The sequence below is a fragment of the Oncorhynchus mykiss genome, chromosome 17 (assembly GCF_013265735.2).
Source record: "Oncorhynchus mykiss isolate Arlee chromosome 17, USDA_OmykA_1.1, whole genome shotgun sequence".
In the NCBI taxonomy this organism is placed as follows: Eukaryota; Metazoa; Chordata; class Actinopteri; order Salmoniformes; family Salmonidae; genus Oncorhynchus; species Oncorhynchus mykiss.
In genome coordinates, this window is record NC_048581.1 from 62,303,393 (window position 1) to 62,325,722 (window position 22,330).

At 43.3% G+C, this 22,330-nt stretch overlaps 1 protein-coding gene across 2 annotated transcripts; it reads right to left on the reverse strand.

Annotated features, from left to right (window-relative positions):
* Positions 1–3,452: 3,452 nt before the first annotated feature.
* On the reverse strand, positions 3,453–21,185 carry crbn (cereblon). Of its 2 annotated transcripts, XM_021569264.2 has the most exons (11): positions 20,457–21,185; positions 19,763–19,869; positions 19,309–19,511; positions 18,909–19,058; positions 13,122–13,284; positions 12,690–12,752; positions 12,386–12,470; positions 11,299–11,414; positions 8,883–8,947; positions 7,798–7,929; positions 3,453–5,646 (listed from the first exon to the last, which is right to left on the reverse strand). In XM_021569264.2, the coding sequence occupies exons 1-11, from the start codon at positions 20,527–20,529 to the stop codon at positions 5,463–5,465; spliced, it is 1,341 nt and encodes a 446-aa protein (XP_021424939.1). In that variant the 5' UTR covers positions 20,530–21,185; the 3' UTR covers positions 3,453–5,462. The 2 variants fall into 2 exon arrangements, with proteins under 2 accessions (XP_021424939.1, XP_036806289.1); XM_036950394.1 differs by lacking the exon at positions 19,763–19,869 and having other exon boundaries at positions 20,457–20,569.
* Positions 21,186–22,330: the final 1,145 nt, after the last annotated feature.

Sequence of the window (22,330 nt, forward strand, 5' to 3'; positions counted from 1 at the left end):
CACCCAATTTATTGTGGGAAGCTTGTGGAAGGCTACCGAAACGTTTGACCCAAGTTAAACAATTTAAAGGCAATGCTACCAAATACTAATTGGGTGTATGTAAACTTCTGACCCACTGGGAATGTGATGAAATAAATAAAAGCTGAAATAAGTCACTCTCTACTATTATTCTGACATTTCACATTCTTAAAATAAAGTGGTGATCCTAACTGACCTAAAATAGAGAATTTCTACTAGTATTAAATGTCAGGAATTGTGAAAAACTGAGTTTAAATGTATTTGGCTAAGGTGTATGTAAACTTCCGACTTCAACTGCATGTGTAAGTGTGGCCGTGCATTTGAATGCGAGTGTGTGTATATGCATGTGTACACGCGTGCAAGCACCTGCGCGGCAACAGCCTCAGGGAAACAGGCATTGGATATAACAGCATTGTCCCTTCGTGTCATTCAAACTTACTTTCTTTTGTTCCACAGGGATGATGGCCCATGTTGACCCCAAGGCGTCCCACAGTTGTGTCAAGTTGGCTGGATGTCCTTTGGGTGGTGGACCATTAAGACACACAGGAAACTACTGAGCGTGAAAAACCCAGCAGTGTTGCAGTTCTTGACACACTCAAACTGGTGCGCCTGGCACCTACTACCATACCCCATTCAAAGGCACTTAAATCTTTTGTCTTGGCAATTCACTCAAAGCCACACATATACACACTCCAGGTCTAATTGTCTCAAGGCTTAAAAATCCTTATTTAACCTGTCTTCTCCTCTTCATCTACACTGATTGAAGTGAATATAACAGGTGACATCAATATGGGATCATAGCTTTCACCTGGTCAGTCTCAAATCAAATTAATTGGTCACATACACATGGTTAGCAGATGTTATTGCGAGTGGTGCGAAATGCTTATGCTTCTAGATCTGACAGTGCAGCAGTATCTTACAGGTAATATATTCTAGTGATGGGATAAAAATATATAAATATACAATATATGGCTGAGCAGTGACAGAGCGGCTAAGATGCAATCGATAGTATAGAATAGTATGTGTATCCTGTAACCTACACTACGAGATAAGTAATGCGAAATATGTAAATATTCTTAAAGTGGCCAATGATAAAGTCTGTAGGTAGGCAGCCGCCTCTCTGTACTAGTGATGGCTGTTTAACAATCTGATGGCCTTGAGATACAAGCTGTTTTTCAACCCCTCTGTCCCAGCTTTGATGCACCTGTACGGACCTCGCCTTCTGGATGGTAGCGGGGTGAACAGGCAGTGGCTCAGGTGGTTATTGTCCTTGATGATCTTTTTGCCTTCCTGTGACATCGGGTGTTGTAAGTGTCCTGGAAGGCAGGTAGTTTGCCCCCGGTGATGCGTTGAGCCTTACGGCTGTGGGCAGTGCCGTTGCGCTACCAGGCTGCTCTCGATTGTACACCTGTAAAAGTTAGTGAGTGTTTTCGGTGACAAGCCACATTTTTTGAAGTTTTTTTTTTGAGGTTGAAGAGGTGCTGTTGCACCTTCTTCACCACACGGTCTGTGTATGTGGACCATTTCAGTTTGTCGGGGATATGTACACTGAGGAACTTAAAAACACTTTCCACCTTCTCCACTGCTGTCCCGTCGATGTGGGTAGGGGGGTGCTTCCTTTGCTGTTTCCTGAAGTCCACGATCATCTCTTTTGTTTTGCTGACATTGAGTGAGAGGATATCTTCCTGACACCACACTCTGAGGGCCCTCACCTCCTCCCTGTAGGTTGTCTCATCGTTGTCGATAATCAAGCCTACCACTGCTGTGTTGTCTGCAATCTTGATGATTGGGTTGGAGGCATGCATGGCCACGCAGTCATGGATGAACAGGGAGTACAGGAGGGGGCTGAGAACGTACCCTTGTGGGTCCCAGTGTTGAGGATCAGTGGAGTGGAGATGTTGTTTCCTACCTTCACCACCTGGGGGCAGATCGTCAGGAAGTCCAGGACCTAGTTGCACAGGGCAGGGTCAAGACCTAGGGACTCAAGTTTATGATGAGTTTGGTGGGTGCTATGGTGTTGAATGCTGAGCTGTAGTCAATGAACAGCATTCTTACATAGGTATTCCTCTTGTCCAGATGGGATAGGGCAGTGCGCAGTGTGATGGCAATTGCATCTGCTGTGGACCTATTGGGGCGGTAAGCAAATTGAAGTGGGTCTAGGGTGACAGGTACGGTGGAGGTTATATGATCCTTGACTAATCTCTCAAAGTACTTCATGATGAAGTAGTGATTGCTACGGGGTGATAGTCATTTAGCTCAGTTACCTTAGCTTACTTGGGAACAGGAACAATGGTGGCCCTCTTGAAGCATGTGGGGACAGCAGACTGGGATAGGGATTGATTGATTATGTCCGTGAACACACCAGCCAGCTGGTCTGCGCATGCTCTGAGGACGCGGCTAGGGATGCCGTCTGGGCCGGAAGCCTTGCGAGAGTTAACACTTTTAAACGTTTTACTCACGTCGGCCATGGAGAAGGAGAGCCCACAGTCTTTGGTAGTGGGCCGTGTCGGTGGCACTGTATTGTCCTCAAAGCGCACAAAGAAGTTGTTTAATTTGTTTGGAAGCAAGACGATGTCCGCAACGGGGCTGGTTTTCTTTTTGTCATCCGTGATTGTCTGTAGACCCTGCCACATACGTCTCGTGTTTGAGCCGTTGAATTGCGACTCCACTTTGTCTCTTTGGCTATATTCCCAGTTGCCTTGCCAAGATTAAATGCGGTGGTACGTGCTTCCAGTTTTGCGCGAATGCTGCCATCAATCAACGGTTTCTGGTTAGGGAAGGTTTTAATAGTCACAGTGGGTTCAACATCTCCTATACACTTCCTTATAAACTCGCTCACCGAGTCAGCGTATACGTCAATGTGGTTCTGAGTCTACCCGGAACATATCCCAGTCCACGTGATCAAAGCAATCTTGAAGCATTGAATCCAATTGGTCAGACCAGCGTTGGATAGACCTAAGCACGGGCTCTTCCTGTTTTAGTTTCTGCCTATAGGAGGGAAGCAACAAGATGGAGTCATGGTTAGATTTGCCAAAAGGAGGGCGGGGGAGGGCCTCGTATGCATTGCGGAAGTTAGAGTAGCAATGGTCGAGCATAGTACTCGCTCGTATACTGCAATCGATATGCTGATGGCATTTAGGTAGCCTTGTTCTCAAATTAGCTTTGTTAAAATCCCCAGCTACAATAAATGCAGCCTCAGGATATATGGTTTCCAGTTTGCATAAAGTCCAGTGAAGTTCGTTGACGGCCATCTTGGCATCCGCTTGTGGGGGATATACACGGCTGTGACAACCGAGGAGAGTTCTCTTGGGCGATAATACGGTCGGCATTTGATTGTGAGGAATTCTAGGTCAGGTGAACAAAAGGACTTGAGTTCCTGTATGTTGTTACAATTACGCCATGAGTCGTTAATCATGAAACATACACCCCCGACATTCTTTTTACCAGAGAGATGTTTATTCCTATTGGCACGATGCACTGAAAATCCCGTTGGCTGTACTGACTCCGACAGCATGTCCCAAGTTAGCCATGTTTCCGTGAAACAGACTGTTACAATCCGGGATATCTCTTTGGAAAGAAACTCGACCTGATTTTGTTGACTTCGTTAACTAGGGACTGAACATTAGCGAGTAATATACTCGGAAGTGGTGGGTGGTGTGCGCGCATCTGAAGCCTCACTAGAAGACCGCTCCGGCACCCTCTCCTCCGGCAGCATTGTTTTGGGTCAGCCTCTAGAATCAGTTCTAATGCCCTGGGAGGTGCCAACAAAGGGTGCGCTTTGGGAAAGTCACATTCCTGGTCATAATGTTTTGATATAAAAATGGCTGCATTGGACCTTTAAGGTTTACCAACTGGGACATCACATACAAACACTTTAAAAAAAAAATCTTAACAAAACTCAAAGGGAAAAAAACAAAAAAGACAATCTCAATCGTATTGTAGAACATTTCTTATTGCGTGGAATTACTTTACTCAAATGTTGATAATCGATCTGAACAAATCAATCATATATTACATGTTCTAAAATGGAAATACACGGCAATGGGAGGGGCAAGAGTGTTGAGGTTCTACATAGATAAATCAGCTATATCAGACCAGAATTGCTACATTGATTCTTATTGGTTACTTACAAACATGAGCCAAAATAACCTTGTACATCAGCAAGGAATACAATTCTTAATTTAAAACAAATACATTGATCTAAACAAAAATATAGTTATGTAAGTAACATTTGATATAATGTTGCCATTTTCAACCAATACAGGTTAATTAACACAATGTCCCATTTAATTGTGTGGCTCATTAGACATTGATTTGGACCATAGGCACACCATCCAGCCATGCCCTTAGTGCAGCAACATCACATATAGAACCATGGCGAAAGACTGAAATTCTAGTATCTCTGGCTCCACTGCCTTGTCCCCTGCTATCCAAGTCTATATTACACCAGGCATCAAACCAACTCTAGTCTTCACTAACCAGAGGTACTCCTTGTCTTCAGAGGAACAGTGTCTTGCAGTTCAATGGGCCTCCACCTGTTTCAAAATAGAAACCTCTATCTCTACATGTGTATTACATATAGTGTACATTTTAGACAACGTGAAAATATGAAAACCAATCAAATAATATATTTCCACGCATTTCAAAATAAAGCAATAGCTTCCTTACATTGTTCATGTTCCGAATTCCTCCATCATATGCATTCAACGGGCATATGAAACAAAGGCATGATACATCCTTGTAAAAGCAGTATACTTTCATATGTACGTACACCGTCTAAACCGTGGATTTGACATGGTTTAACTCTCTATGACCGATCCAGCTGAACTGAGCTTCTCTGAGAAACACATCAAGGACAAACAGTGGACCTGAATCACAAGTGGCTTTCTATTGATTGGTTTGTTTAGAGATAGATGATGGGTACTGAAGGTCCTCTTGATGGCTGTCTATAAGCCTATATACACCTAGCTGGATACCGCATGCAAAGTCACACCCACTATGTTTAAGAGCAAGTGGCAATGCACTGGTGCGTGCCGTGTCTGTGGCAAATAGCATAGAAGCTGGATAGACAGACCACAGTAGACAGCCATACAGACAGGTCAAGAGTAGCATGCTATGGGGAAGATATGCTGTGTTGCAGAACTAATCTCTTGCTCCATTCCCCACATCTATCTGTCGATGTGCAACGCATTCCATCAGCAGTGTCTCTGCAGTCAGGAACAAAACACCCCTCCCACCTCCTCCTTGCCCCCCCCTCTATGTTAGAAAATGCCATTTTAAAGCAGGATGACCTTTATACTAATATGATGAATGTGCTGCAATGGCTGTCAGGGGTTGGGCGGGACATGGATTACTAAAATAGAGACCCTTGCCCAGTGGACAGGGTGGGGCGATCGAAGAGCCATTGGGGACATGGGGGGTGGGGAGGGGAGTTCCCCATGTTGTCACAGGCAGAGCAGGCGGGAGCCCTCATCCCCCTCCTCACCCTCAGTCTGGGGGATGCGGGGCAGCATGGCCGAGCGGGTCAAGCCCCAGAAACGAGGAGGGGACAAGTCTTTCTTGGTGGCTGTGAACTTCCAACCCATGTGTGAAGCACAGGTACGACACTGAGCAATCGTCCAGGCATACCTGAGGGGGAAGGGAGAGAGGAAAAACAGAAAGAACATATTAGTCCTCATGCATTTGTGCTGCATGCCACATTTCTTATTATTGTTGTCATAAAGCCTTTGTTGGCTTTCACGTGGGAACGGCGGCGGGAGATGGAAGCAAGGCACACAGACAAACCACTAATCTCCAGCCTCTTATCTGATACCTGTATCCCAGTGTTCTCTTCTTGGCAACAGCATACCATTTGAAGCAGCTGCATGACAAGTATCACCCAGCAGCACTGGCAATTCAAATCGGCTGTATACTGACAAACGCCAGTATACAGCCTAAAACTGCCATCTTATGGGTCTGTTGCGCTCTCTACAACAAGTCTTCTCAGAACACCTTATGCTAACAGGCTGTAAAAGCACCGTTCCCCAGAAAAGCAGTGTGGCACAGAGAGGTTGAGTGGAGCAAAAGCCCTTTCTTCCCCCTCCCCCTCCATACCTCCCCTCTGAGAGGACTTGAATAAGACTCAGCTTGACCAGTGCCAGCCCTCGAAGAGAATAAGTGGAGGCCGTTATTACTGTCATTATTATTACTGGAGGCTAACACCGGCACAAATGCATTGTCTCAGGCAGAAAATGCATAATGAGGATCATTTTAGAGAAGAGCACTGAGGAGTGGCGTTGGTTGAAGGAGCCTTATGTTACAAAACCACTGAGAAGCCCGTGGAGCGCTGAACTTCTCTCCAAACAGTTCAGGTTCTACGTCAATACCTCGGTCAAGCCTGATGTTATGTACCCAGGCATCCACACACACAGCTGCTGTATGTGTAAGGTATCCCCGCAAGGAGAACTATGTAAAAAAATTAAAATACATTTAGCATATTGACAACATACCAAAAATGACAGTACACCAAAGGGGCCAGACGCTTTCATTTTCAAGTCTTTAGCAGCTTAGATTATTCCTGGACCAAATAAGGTATTAAAGCGCAAATTAACACAAAACAAAAACAACTTCTCTGATTGAAAACGGCCTGTGTGTATAATTTGAGTCAGAAACATGTATTCTAGTGTCAAAATTGACTACAAAATGTCAGTATTGTCCCAAACTGAGATTTGCAAGATGTAAGCTTTCCGTGGGTTGGGTTTATTTTATTTCAATCCTGCCAACATGCCCACAGCTGGCAGCACCCAAGTAATCATCAATTGAAGTGTTCCCCATAAAAACAAATCCAGCGCATCAGGGGTGCATTGCTATTTCTAGTTGTTCCCATAGACTTCCAGTCATTGAGCCCATGGCTATCGCATCTTGGCAGAAATATTTATTTACAAACATGACATGTTTTTTAAATTTATTACATGCTTTACATACTTTTTTGAAGCGGCGGGAACAATTTAGCAGTGGTGGATCACCACTGCCTAATGAATATGGGGAAACACTGAATTTGAAGTGCAGCTGCACACGACCCAATTGTAATGCCCACTAAACACATGGGTGTGGAACGCACACTGACCGTGCTAAATTTGATTTCACTTTGGATATCCCTATGGAGCTAGTTAGGATAGGCTATCCAAAGTCAAACAACTTTTGCAATGGTCACACACCGGCCAACTGAAGCCAATTGGCGAAAGCTGGTTGGCCTAGGATACTTTCAGAATGTTACATCTTCGCCATACCATCTGGTTTGCGCTTAGTGGGACTAAAATTTGTTTTTCAACAGGACAATGACCCAAAACACACCTCCAGGCTGTGTAAGGGCTATTTGACCAATGAGAGTGATGGAGTGCTGCATCAGATGACCTGGCCTCAACAATCACCCGACCTCAACCCAATTGAGATGGTTTGGGATGAGTTGGACCGCAGAGTGAAGGAAAAGCAGCCAACAAGTGCTGAGCATATGTGGGAGCTATGTTGGAAAAGCATTCCTCATGAAGCTGGTTGAGAGAATGCCAAGGGTGTGCAAAGCTGTCGTCAAGGCAAAGGTGACTACTTTGAAGAATCTCAAATATAAAATATATTTTGACTTGTTTAACACTTTATTTTGGTTACTACATGATTCCATATGTGTTATTTCCTAGTTGTATGTAGAAAATTGTAAAAAATAAAGAAAAACCCTGGAATGAGTAGATGTGTCCAAACTCTTGACTGGTACTGTTGTTGTGCGTGTCATCTAAAGAGAGGCATTACCCTGGAAACCAGCTGTGGAGCGTGGACGGCCTACCGACCAGGTTGAGGTTGCTGGCTTTGTAGACGGTCAGGGTCTCATGGACGTAGCCGTGGGGGTTGACGTAGGCTGCCATGGGGCCGTACAGAGACAGGCTGTAGGAGGAGAGAGAGGAGACATGGTACAGATTTTTTTTTAAAGTGATTGTCTAAATCACATTGTACAAATAGCAGCTGAATTGACATGCAAACATTTTTAAGTATAGAAATATACTAAAACTACAAATATTCTAAAATTATACAAACATACTACAATGACCACAGGCCAGGTGGCTACGGCTGTGGTAAGGTACAGGTCAGACAGTTTAGACCAACTGAATAGGACAGTAGACAGAGAGATGGTTATGAAACCGAACTAGATGAATGTCAAACAAGAGACAACTTCTGCTTAATCCTTCCTTCATCGCTCTCATTTGAGCAGAGTACAAATGCACCTACAGCATCATTAATCTAGTGTGTTTGAAACGTACACTGTATCAAACACATCAGTCATCAGTTATGTACACTGAGTATACCAAACATTAGGAACACCTTGCTAATATTGAGTTTCACCCTCCCTTTTGACCTCAGAACAGTCTCAATTTGTTGGGGCATGGACTCTACAAGGTGTTGAAAGCGTTCCATAGGGACGTTGGACCCGTTCAAAGGCACTTAAATCTTTGTCTTGCCCAATCACCCTGTGAATGGTACATATACACAATCCGTGTCTCAATTGTCTCAAGGCTTAAAAATCCTTCTTTAACCTGTCTGATCCCTTCATCTACACTGATTGAAGTGGATTTAACAAGTGACATCAATAAGGGATCACCTGGATTCACCTGGTCAGCTTATGTCATGGAAAGAGAAGGTGTTCTTAATGTTCTATATACTCAGCATATAGCTGCTCGTTCCCAAGTAGGGCTGCAGAGAACCAAAAATGGTTCTGGAGAAGCTCGTTGCCTCTGCTTTTGGGTCCCTGTGTTTCGCAACACTCATCACACACACAACCAGTATTAGACTACTCGACAGACACAGAAACTATTCAGAGTCTAGGTGCATCTCTCCCTCACCTGAAGATCTCGTTCTTGGTGGTGATCTCTGTATCTTGGCACTGCTTGCAACACAGCGAGGTGCACTGTGGGAAAAAAAGACCACTAATGTGACTTCATGTTCAATCCACCAGACTTCTGTAGCAGAAGCAAACATCCCCGTAGTTATTGCCTGTACTAACAACCACCTCAGAATGGCCAGGTGTTTCTCTTTATAACCCTCTTTCTCAAGGCAGCTGCATGAGAGTGCTTATTATCTTCAGTCAGAGGAAAGAAAGCCAGCTACAATAATGAAGCTAGAGAATTACCTCACATATCCATACTGACACACACATCCATCATCTCCTAACAGTCATGCCCATAGAGATTCTGCTGTTCTAATATTATCCCATTCTTATTTCATTTCTATGACCGTGTTGGAATCACGAGAGTACAAAAATAGGGAGAGTACAAAAACTGGGAGTGTACAACAGGACTACATTCTCATGAGCCATGTCTTCGTGTGTGAGGGAGTCTCATGCTCAACCATCCTTATGTTTATGTATAGAAACTCCATGCAGTTCCTCCCTCGCACCCTATTTTTATTTAACCTTTATTTAACTAGGCAAGTCAGTTGAGAACAAATTCTTATTTACAATGACGGCCTACCCCGGCCAAACCCGGACGATGAGCCATTTGTGCGCCGCCCTATGGGACTCCCAATCACGGCCGGTTGTGATACAGACTGGAAACAAACCAGGGTCTGGAGTGACGCCTCTAGCACTGATGCAGTGCCTTAGACCGCTACGCCACTCGGGAGCCCAAATATGAATGAACAGAGAGAGGATAAGGAAGGACATTAGGTATACTTGTTCCTTTCTTTACATTCAGACAATTGCTGTTAGATTCCAGACATAATTCCACTTTCAATTCCCACAGAAGTGGACACTAAGTCTCGCTGCCCAGTTTTCCTGCTGTGGCTGGTGAACGCAGTGCGGAAGCAGTTTAAGCCCTAAGTCCTGAGACATACGCCAGAGCACCTTTTTCTGTTGACATTGGAACTGAAGGGAGTCTTTGAGGGACGATGAGAGACAAGCAAGCAGTGGTGCAGGCTCGGAGTGATCAGAGATGAGGGTGATGATGGAGGTAGGGTTTAGGGAAGTAGCACTGTAAACAGCTCTCAATGCTTCAGAGCGTTCACAAAGGAAGGCAGCATCTCCAACCCACCGACTCAGAGGGGAAATGACCATCACTATACAGTATATAGTCCGTGGCTAAATATATTGAACAAAAATATAAAACCAAACAAGTGCTGGTCCCATGTTTCATGAGAAGTTCCATACACACAAAAGGCTTGTTTCTCTCAAATTTGGTGCACAAATTTGTCTACATCCCTGTTAGTGAGCATTTCTCCTTTGACAAGATAACCCTTCCACCTGACAGGTGTGGCATATCAAGAAACTGATTAAACAATGATTAAACAATCATTACACAGGTGCACCTTGTGCTGGGGACAATAAAAGGCCACTCTAAAACACAATGCCACAGATGTCTCAAGTTTTGAGGGAGCGTGCAATTGGCATGCTGACTGCAGTAATGTCCACCAGAGCTGTTGCCAGAGAATGTAATGTTGTTTTAGACAATTTGGCAGTACGTCCAATCGGACTAAAAACCGCAGACCACGTTTAACCATGCCAGCCCAGGACCCCCCACATCCGGATTCTTCACCTGCAGGATCGTCTGAGACTAACCACCCGGACAGCTGATGGAGCTGAGGAGTATTTCTGTCTGTAATAAAGCCCTTTAGTGGGGAAAAACTGATTCTGATTGGCTGAACCTGGCTCCCCAGTGGGTGGTCCTGGCTCGCAAGTGGTCGGGCCAATGCCCTCCCAGGCCCACCCTTGGTTGCGCCCCTGCCCAGTCATGTGAAATCCATAGATTAGGGCCTAAAGAATTAATTTCAATTGACTGATTTCCTTATATGAACTGTAAATCTTGAAATTGTCACATGCTGCATTTACGTTTTTGTTCAGTATATAAACACTAGAACATTAGAGGAGAGGGAAGAGAGAGGAGATGGAAGAGAGGGAGACAGGGGCGTTTGCCACAGAACAGCAGGGAGGAGTAGGGGGTCAGAGGTTAGACAGATCAGTCGGGGAGTCAGTCGGTACAGCTGGATGGATGTGTGTTGTGCGTTTAGGGGTACATATCAGACCGTGTGTGGATGGTCAGTGCCATCATTGGTCCTTGAGGCATTCCTACCCATAACCATAACCCTTAACCATTTTAAATGACCTCAACTTCAATGGAGTAGGATAAGGCTCTGTGTTTCTCACAGATGAACAAGTCCTTGCCTGGTCCATGTGTTGAGCAGTGTGCCTGGCCTTTAAATTGTAATGTTTAGTGATATGTATTTCTTGCTCTATGTGTGGGCGCACATGTATGTGTCTGTGCTCACCCGGGCCATGATGTCCAGCTCACAGCGCAGCCTCTGGATGGCACTGCCAATCTTCAACAGCTGGAGCCGAAGGGCATCATCTATGGGCAGACAGGCTGCCACTCTATAGGAGAAATCTGACAGGAAGGAGGGGGAGCAGGAATATTACAGTTCAGGGTTTGAATTAAGTGTGATTGACAGTAGTACTCTAAAGATTTTAGGTGGCATAAATTCTCTGAACAAAAATATAAACACAGCATGTAAAGTGTTGGTCCCATATTTAATGAGCTGAAATAAAAGATCCCAGAACTTTTCCATACACACAAAATGCTTATTTCTCTCAAATCTTGAGCACAATTTTTTTTACATCCCTGTTAATGAGTATTTCTCCCTTGCCAAGATAATCCATCCAGCTGACAGGTGTGGCATATCAAGAAGCTGATTAAACAGCATGATCATTACACATGTGTACTTTGTGCTGGGGACAATAAAAGGCCCCGCTAAAATGTGATGTTTTGTCACACAAACATAATGCCACAGATGTCTCAAGTTTTGAGGGAGCGTGCAATTGGCATGCTGACTGCAGGTATGAGGACCAGAGATTTTGGCAGTACGTCCAACCGGCTTCACAACCACAAACCAAGTGAAAATGTCCTTGTTCTTCCATGGCCTGAATACTCACCAGACACGTCACCCCATTGAGCCTGTTTGGGATGCTCTGGATTGACGTGTACGATAGCGTTCCAGTTCCCACCAATATCCAGCAACTTCGCACAGCCATCGAAGAGGAGTGGAACCAACAATCCACAGGCCACAATCAACAGCCTGATCAACGATATGTGAAGGAGTGTCACGCTGCACGAGGCAAATGGTGGTCACACCAGATACTGACTGGTTTTCTGATCCACACCACTAACTTTTTTTTAAAGGCATCTGTGACCAACAGATTCATATCTGTATTCCCAGTCATGTAAAATCCATAAATTAGGGCCTAATGAATTTATTCCAATTGACTGATTTCCTTATAGGAACTGTAAATCAGTAAAATCTTTGAAATTGTTTCATTTATTTTTTTGTTCAGTGTATATAGCTTAGAGGGCAGTTGTACCTATAGCGTTTGTGGGGAGGGAATCATCCTTGAGGTTCTCGTCCCACTCATGGAGCTGTCTCTTCACTCTCTTCATCAGAGTCTCCTGGGAGACAAACACAAGAAACCATGTTACAAACAGGATGTGTGTCATAACAGTCACTAAACTCACTTACAGTATTTCTCTGGAACGCATTATGGAATAAATCAGCTCAACAAGTTCCAGTGGAAATGTTGTCTGTACACACACAGTAGTTCTATCTAGCCCTGATAAGTTAGCACACTAACCTACAGAGCAGAGATGAGCAGGGCATTCAGTACTCACAGAGTCATAGAGGGCGTAGACCCAGGGAGGCCACGAGGTCATGTTGGCACAGTGGAACTTCCTCTGAGGAGAACAGAGGCAAACACACAGACAACACCTCAGCAAGAGAACTTCTTTATTCATCTTTGTTTGTTGAACACAAACACTGGGATGCCAGGTCGCATTCAGGAGTGAGAAACTGTATAAAGACCGGATATGTTTCCTTTTCCCAAATGACAAGAAGCATGTCTGTTCTAGCTAAAACAAGTTTATATGAACACTTCATAAGGTTGGGCCTTGATTTGAACACATCTCATGTTTTGTATGTCTCGGCCTGAAGACCACCACCTCTCCTCGGCATCTTCAACATCCAAACATCACCCTAACAAACAATTAACATTGACTCCATCCCTCCCCCGTTCCTAATTTCCACAAGAATAATGTATGTCGGACCTGGCGGTAGGTGGCCCACCAGCGCTGGGCCTGTTTGCAGCTCTGGGCAGGGGGTCTGGAGGAGGGGTGCATGTGGAGGCGGGACAGGGGCGTGAGCTGCACTGCAGTCAGGGGGTCTGGAAGGATCCGCTCGGGGAGGATCTGCACCTTGGCCTGTCTGATTCTAAAAGAGACAAGAGAGAAGACAGAGAGAATTGGGGCTAGATAAACAAAGATAGTGAATAAACCCCTTAGGTTTACTATGCATTTCAATTACAGAGCAAAAGCATACTTTATCAGAGGGAGGAGATAATCTGGGGCCTGAGTGAAAAAAACATTACGTGGTGGATTAAAGCATGCAATTTGGTGCAAACATTCCTCAGGTGACATGAAAACATCCCAGAAGGGGTGTCCATTATCATTTTACCAGGAATAGTTTTTTGTTTTGCGTAAATCCAAAATGGCTTCCATAATATAGGTATTTGACCATAAAAACTGTTATGCAACAGATAAAAGCATGATATTTGGTACAAACATTGCTCAGATGATATAAAAACATCCTAGAAGGGGTGCTAATTGCAGGTAGCTTGTGCGAATAGCTGCATAAACTGGACACAGAGCACAAACATACCATATTAGGGTGTGGTACCTGCAATTAAAAAAATAGATAGTGGCACAGCCAGTCCACAAGGTGGCGTAGCGCCAGTCTTACATTCTTTGGAGAGAACCCTGCCGGACATATTAACTCTCTGGCTTCATTCATACATTAGACCAGTCATCACAATGCTAGCAGCCAACCATATTTAGCTTAGGCCTACTCAACGTAAAGTCCCCAATAGAAAACATCACTTAAGTGCATGACTTTAAATTGTATTGCTTACTATTATTTCCATGCTACACGCCACCTCTCAACACATTTACTGAATCTCCATCTCGCATTCCCAAATCTCCAAACCAGCTTTGTGACACTGGCAAATGCTCAAAATATAAACGGCAGCTACTCAGTGTTAACAAAACGGCAGTTACACGGTGTCCACAAACACGCTTGAGGAAATACACATCTGCTACATTGTTCCATGTTACAATAACAACAGTGAGTGCACAGGCTTGACTAGTCAGATTCACAGTGATTTGATCAACCACTGCGCTATCCATGGTGCTGAATCTCTGCTACTAGGCCTACTTGCTTGTCAGTTTGTTTAGCAGAGAATTGGATATGTTCCCAGTGACAAAGTCATTACAAGCAGGTTACCATAAAGTAAAAACAGCCACAACCTTATGAAATTACACTGACAGCCAGGTGCAAGAGAAGAGAAAAGGGCCAACAAGCTGGCTGACATATTTCAGTCAAAAGGTGAGCTACAATAAATGTCATTTTCACTAGGCTGTAGGCTAATAACCTCATATTTTAGGCCTACATTTAAACTAGGCTCCTTCAATGAAATAGTCTGGTGACTGACTAAAGTGATTAAATTGTGGAAAATACAACAAGATAGATTCAAGTCCGTTTTCTCCATTTACAGTGATATAACCATGTCAGAGGAGAAAGGCTTGCCTTTGAGATGAATACATTCATGGATGTATGTACTCTATGATATGTATTGTCTTTTCTCTGTGTGACTGATGACTATTTCAATGCTAATAAACAGTAGACATATGTTGAAGAGGTCACCAGGGTGTATAGATCGCAGGGTGGTCACAGTGTAGGGTAAATGACCGTCGACACATAATCATAGGTAAGTCACCAAGTGCTTAATTAGTGAGCAATTGACCTCTATAATAACCAGGTGCAGCAGCCTGTTCTTCCTCCATGTCTCATATACAGTGCCTTGCGAAATTATTCGGCCCCCTTGAACTTTGCGACCTTTTGCCACATTTCAGGCTTCAAACATAAAGATATAAAACTGTATTTTTTTGTGAAGAATCAACAACAAGTGGGACACAATCATGAAGTGGAACGACATTTATTGGATATTTCAAACTTTTTTAACAAATCAAAAACTGAAAAATTGGGCGTGCAAAATTATTCAGCCCCTTTACTTTCAGTGCAGCAAACTCTCTCCAGAAGTTCAGTGAGGATCTCTGAATGATCCAATGTTGACCTAAATGACTAATGATGATAAATACAATCCACCTGTGTGTAATCAAGTCTCCGTATAAATGCACCTGCACTGTGATAGTCTCAGAGGTCCGTTAAAAGCGCAGAGAGCATCATGAAGAACAAGGAACACACCAGGCAGGTCCGAGATACTGTTGTGAAGAAGTTTAAAGCCGGATTTGGATACAAAAATATTTCCCAAGCTTTAAACATCCCAAGGAGCACTGTGCAAGTGATAATATTGAAATGGAAGGAGTTTCAGACCACTGCAAATCTACCAAGACCTGGCCGTCCCTCTAAACTTTCAGCTCATACAAGGAGAAGACTGATCAGAGATGCAGCCAAGAGGCCCATGATCACTCTGGATGAACTGCAGAGATCTACAGCTGAGGTGGGAGACTCTGTCCATAGGACAACAATCAGTCGTATATTGCACAAATCTGGCCTTTATGGAAGAGTGGCAAGAAGAAAGCCATTTCTTAAAGATATCCATAAAAAGTGTCGTTTAAAGTTTGCCACAAGCCACCTGGGAGACACACCAAACATGTGGAAGAAGGTGCTCTGGTCAGATGAACTTTTTGGCAACAATGCAAAACGTTATGTTTGGCGTAAAAGCAACACAGCTGAATACACCATCCCCACTGTCAAACATGGTGGTGGCAGCATCATGGTTTGGGCCTGCTTTTCTTCAGCAGGGACAGGGAAGATGGTTAAAATTGATGGGAAGATGGATGGAGCCAAATACAGGACCATTCTGGAAGAAAACCTGATGGAGTCTGCAAAAGACCTGAGACTGGGACGGAGATTTGTCTTCCAACAAGACAATGATCCAAAACATAAAGCAAAATCTACAATGGAATGGTTCAAAAATAAACATATCCAGGTGTTAGAATGGCCAAGTCAAAGTCCAGACCTGAATCCAATCGAGAATCTGTGGAAAGAACTGAAAACTGCTGTTCACAAATGCTCTCCATCCAACCTCACTGAGCTCGAGCTGTTTTGCAAGGAGGAATGGGAAAAAATGTCAGTCTCTCGATGTGCAAAACTGATAGCGACATACCCCAAGCGACTTACAGCTGTAATCGCAGCAAAAGGTGGCGCTACAAAGTATTAACTTAAGGGTGCTGAATAATTTTGCACGCCCAATTTTTCAGTTTTTGATTTGTTAAAAAAGTTTGAAATATCCAATAAATGCCGTTCCACTTCATGATTGTGTCCCACTTGTTGTTGATTCTTCACAAAAAAATACAGTTTTATATCTTTATGTTTGAAGCCTGAAATGTGGCAAAAGGTAGCAAAGTTCAAGGGGGCCGAATACTTTCGCAAGGCACTGTATGTTGGAACGTAATATGAACTGACCTGTGTGAGGTATTTAAATATTCAATGAAGAAACTGAAATGTCCGCACCTTCCCTATCTGCAGAAACTTTAGTTGCAGCAAAAATGTTACTCAATTTAAAAGTTCCCCAGTTAAAATTTTGATTCAATTATGAATAAACTGTGTTACAGAACAACAATGCCAGTTTAAACCAGAGCATCACTTTCACAGATAACATCCTGCAATTCTACCCACCTTGCCATGACTTATGTCATGTTAATATGACATCCGAGTGAGTGACAATGACTAACAAAATCAATGGCTTCGTGCCCGGTCGGTATTCGGCCAGGATTACTTATTTAATAGCTGGCGCAACTAATTTACCAATCAAAAAAGTGTTAGCTGACTGACACTAGCTTGGTTTCCATCCAATTGGCGACAGATTTTCATGGGAATATTATAAATTCTGCCTAAAACAAATATGCACATTTTCCCACCAGAGATGTGGTTCAATAAAATTGGGCTTGTTAAATGGATATCCATCACAACTGATGGTTTTGTCACAATAAATGTAGCGTTAGATAGTGAATGTGCCCACTCTGGTATTGGCACGTGCTCTCTAGCCAACAGCTCGCAAAAATAGTGTGGGTATTTTTGTATTTATTTAACTAGGCAAGTCAGTTAAAAACAAATTCTTATTTACAATGACAGCCTACCCCAGCCAAACCAAAACGACGCTGGACAAACTGTGCGCCGGCCCGAAGGGACTCCCAATCACGGCCGGTTGTGATACAGCTTGGAATCGAACCAGGGTCTGTAGTGATGCCTATTATGGATTATTAAAAGTGCGAAGACTTTTATTTGTCAAATGGCAGCCAAGCAGATCGATGGCAGTCTCAGATCGATGCTTGGCTGCCATTTGACAAATAAAAGCTTCCCACAATAGGTTTGGTGAATTTTGGCCCATTCCTCCTGACATAGCTGGTGTAACCGAGTCAGGATTGTAGGCCTCCTTGCTCGCACACGTTTTTTCAGTTCTGCCCACACATTTCCTATAGGATTGAGGTCAGGGCTTTGTGATGGCCACTCCAATACCTTGACTTTGTTGTCCTTAAGCCATTTTGCCACAACTTTGGAAGTATGCTTGGGGTCATTGTCCATTTGGAAGACCCATTTGCGACCAAGCTTTAACTTCCTGACTGATGTCTTGAGATGTTGCTTCAATATATCCACATAATTGTCCTACCTCATGATGCCATCTATTTTGTGAAGTGCACCAGTCCCTCCTGCAGCAAAGCACCCCCACAACACGATGCTGCCACCCCCGTGTTTCACGGTTGGGATGGCGTTCTTTGGCTTGGTCATTATGGCCAAACAGTTCTATTTTTGTTTCATCAGACCAGAGGACATTTCTCCAAAAAGTATGATCTTCGTCCCCATGTGCAGTTGCAAACCGTAGTCTAGCTTTTTTATGGCGGTTTTGGAGCATTGGATTCTTCCTTGCTGAGCAGCCTTTCAGGTTGTGTTAATATAGGACTTGTTTTACTGTGCATATAGATACTTTTGTACCTGTTTCCTCCAGCATCTTCACAAGGTCCGTTGCTGTTGTTCTGGGATTGATTTGCACTTTTCGCACCAAAGTACGTTCATCTCTAGGAATCAGAACGCGTCGCCTTCCTGAGTGGTATGACGGCTGCATGGTCCCATGGTGTTAATACTTGCGTACTATTGTTTGTACAGATGATCGTGGCACCTTCAGACGTTTGGAAATTTCTCCCAAGGATGAACCAGTCTTGGCTGATTTCTTTTGATTTTCCCATGATGTCAAGCAGAGGCACTGAGTTTGAAGGTAGGCCTTGAAATGCATCCACAGGTACACCTCCAATTGACTCAAATGATGTCAATTAGTCTATCAGAGGCTTCTAAAGCCATGACATTTTATGGAATTTTCCAAACTGTTTAAAGGCACAGTCAACTTAGTGTATGTAACTTTCTGACCCACTGGAATTGTGATACAGTGAATTATAAGTGAAATAATCTGTCTGTAAACAATTGTTGGAAAAATGACTTGTGTCATGCACAAAGTAGATGTCCTAACAGACTTGACAAAACTATATTTTGTTAACAAGAAATTTGAGGAGTGGTTGAAAAACAAGTTTTAATGACTCCAACCTAAGTGTATGTAAACTATCGACTTCAACTGTATATGGCCATGAAGATAATGCCTTTATGAACCTGAGAATGATGATGAAAGTCAGAGTGAAGCTCAACTGATAGACAGATTGGATAGATGTTGGTCTGTGTCTTATTAGCCGTTTTACTCATTCCTATGCCCAGGTTCTACGAGGATTTAGGTCGTTCTGATCTGGTCAGTAACATTTAGTTCCACTCACCCATCTGCTTGGGTTCTGATCTCATGGACCTTGAACCGCTGCCGCCCGACTGCCTTCACTTTGACTGTCTCAATGCCGTACTCCTGCTCCTCCCGGTAAGCATAGATCTCAGCCGTCGTCCCAAACTCTGCCTGCACCTCGCCTGTTTCACTGGAGGTGGGGGGCACAGACACATCTATTTAGCAACACCATACTGTGCTCTACTCTAGCCATGCTCAAACACAGCGCAATACACACCAATCCAACGTATTCTAATACATGACGGAGAATGAGCAAGAGAAAACTTTGTGGAGGGGTAGCCAATTAAAATGCAGCCCATTACGATTCCCACTCTTTCTGAACCCATACACTCTCCCTCCGTCCCCCTCTCCCATTCTCCTCCTCCTCTCTCCCGCCATACCTGTGTGCAAGAACAGCAAAGGTGCGGTCTCTCTGGATAATGCTTCGCATCATGCTGACCTCCTGCGGTCTGAAGAGCTGCAGCGGCAGGGTCTGTCCTGGGATCAGCATGACAGCTGTGAACGGCAGCACTGGGATGGTCTGGCAGCTGTCGTCATCGTGCACTGTGCGCCCATGAAACTCCTCCATGTCTGAGCCAAGGTACTGGGAGGGAAGGGGGGCATTAGAGGGAGAGACATTATCAGATACATGAAGAAACAGCACTACTGGAATCAGTAGGCAAATCTAACTGCACTGCTTATTTGAATAAATGACTGACTACGTGACTAAAAGGCAGAAGGGAAGCATTTCCCAGATACGGAAAGAAGAATTAGTACTGTGTGTGTAGTAAACCCCATACTGAATACTGATACAGCTGCACAACAATACTTCGTAGAAGTAAATATGAAACCCACAGCATGTGAAGTTGGAAGACTGGGGTCAAAGTTTATGTTTGGTTTTTCTGCATCCTCACTGTCACGGTCCTCAGTCTCCATCTCATTCTCCTCTTCCTCTTCATTTTCTATAATAGTGAGTGGCAAGCAATACATACTTAAACAAGCAAATATGTACTTTCTCTTTTACTTCAAATGACCTCATTGTTAAAAAAAAAAAAAAAGTATTTCCCTTAGTCATCGTGTTGACAATAGCATACATAACCTGTTGGACATGCATTTAGATGATGATTACCAGTGATCATACACACAGACCAGAAAACCTAGCTCTGGCAAGCTAATGCATTTTAATGCCAAGTGTAAGTAGACTGACATGACTATCAGCTGGGGATTAAATCACATTAGCATACATGGTAGCTAGCCAGCTAAATAGACAGTTTAATTACAGTCTGTTGAAACAATTCCATAGCTAGCTAGCAAGATATTACAAATGATAAAACAAGCAATCAATCCGTCAAGATAAAAAAAAAACGTGCTTCACTGCGACAGCGATTGAGTGAGTTGATTATGCTCTGTCACTTGAAGTGGTGTGGCCTCGATTCTTTGCAGAATACAAAACTGATTTTGGCTTGCATAACGAGGCTTTACCATTTACAATAACCAACGTATTCAGTACACTAGTCTACCAATGCAATTCAATTGAAGACACATTTACCGGGTAAGAGTTGTAGTTGGTTGCCCATGTTGTCGTTGATATTGTTGTCGCCTGCACCCCTCTCGTCGGCCATATCCTTCTGTTTACACCAGACTTGTAAAAAAAAAAATGGTTTTGACTCTTCTTTCTCAGTGGTGTCTTATCGCAGGATATGCGTCGAAAACGACTCACTATCGTCCCTCAGTGGAAGGAGCTAGTCTTGTATTCCGGTTCTCAAATTAATTATACATTTGGGGTAAATGGAATTATTATTTTCAAGTTTCAAAGTTTATTCGCCACGTGCACAGGACACAGCAGGTGTAAAACTGTACCTTGATAGCTCTTTCCCAACAATATAAAAAATGTCAACCACACAAAAACTACAATGTGAGTTAGAAACACGAGAATGCAAGTACATACAGGTTACTGCCAGTACCTTACTAAATGTTAAGGGGTACTGGAGCGGTTGAGGTGGATTTATAAATAAAAAGTGACTGGTAGTGGAATACACATGTAAACCAGGCTGAAACGTGACTGGTAGCAGGAATATATACATACTTATGGTAATATATTAATGGTCATTTATAAACTGGGTGGTTCGAGCCCTGAATGCTGATTGGCTGACAGTCGATGGTATATCAGACAGTATACCACAACATTTATTTGCACTGCTCGAATTACGTTGGTAACCAGTTTAAAATAGCAATAAGAAGGCACCTCGGGGGTTTGTGGTATATGGTCAATATACCACAGCTATGGGCTATGTCTAGGCACTCATCAGAATATACAGTACCAGTCGAAAGTTTGGACATGCCTACTCATGCAAGGGTTTTTCTCTATTTGACTATTTTCTACATTGTAGTGAAGATAGTGAAGACATCAAAACTATGAAATAACACATGGAATCATGTAGTAACCAAAAAAGTGTCAAATCAAAATAGGATTTATATTTGAGATTCTTCAAAGCAGCCACTCTGCCTTGACAACTTTGCACACGCTTGGCATTCTCTCAACCAGCTTTATGAGGTAGTATCCTGGAATGCATTTCAATTAACAGGTGTACCTTGTTAAAAGTTCATTTGTGTAATTTATTTTCTTCTTAATGTTTGAGCTAATCCAGTTGTGTTGTGACAAGGTAGGGGTGGTATACAGAAGATGGTATTTTACCAAATAGGGCTAAATCCATATTATGGCAAGAACATCTCAAATAAGCAAAGAGAAATGACAGTCCATCATTTGTTTGTTCAAGTGCAGTTGCAAAAGCACTATGATGAAACTGGCTTTCATGTGGACTGCCACAGGATTTTTTTTAACATTTATTTTATTTTACCTTTATTTAACCAGGTAGGCAAGTTGAGAACAAGTTCTCATTTACAATTGCGACCTGGCCAAGATAAAGCAAAGCAGTTCGACAGATACAACGACACAGAGTTACACATGGAGTAAAACAAACATACAGTCAATAATACAGTATAAACAAGTCTATATACAATGTGAGCAAATGAGGTGAGAAGGGAGGTAAAGGCAAAAAAGGCCATGGTGGCAAGGTAAATACAATATAGCAAGTAAAATACTGGAATGGTAGTTTTGCAATGGAAGAATGTGCAAAGTAGAAATAAAAATAATGGGGTGCAAAGGAGCAAAATAAATAAATTAATTAAATACAGTTGGGAAAGAGGTAGTTGTTTGGGCTAAATTATAGGTGGGCTATGTACAGGTGCAGTAATCTGTGAGCTGCTCTGAGTGCTTAAAGCTAGTGAGGGAGATGTGTTTCCAGTTTCAGAGATTTTTGTAGTTCGTTCCAGTCATTGGCAGCAGAGAACTGGAAAGAGAGGCGGCCAAAGAAAGAATTGGTTTTGGGGGTGACTAGAGAGATATACCTGCTGGAGCGTGTG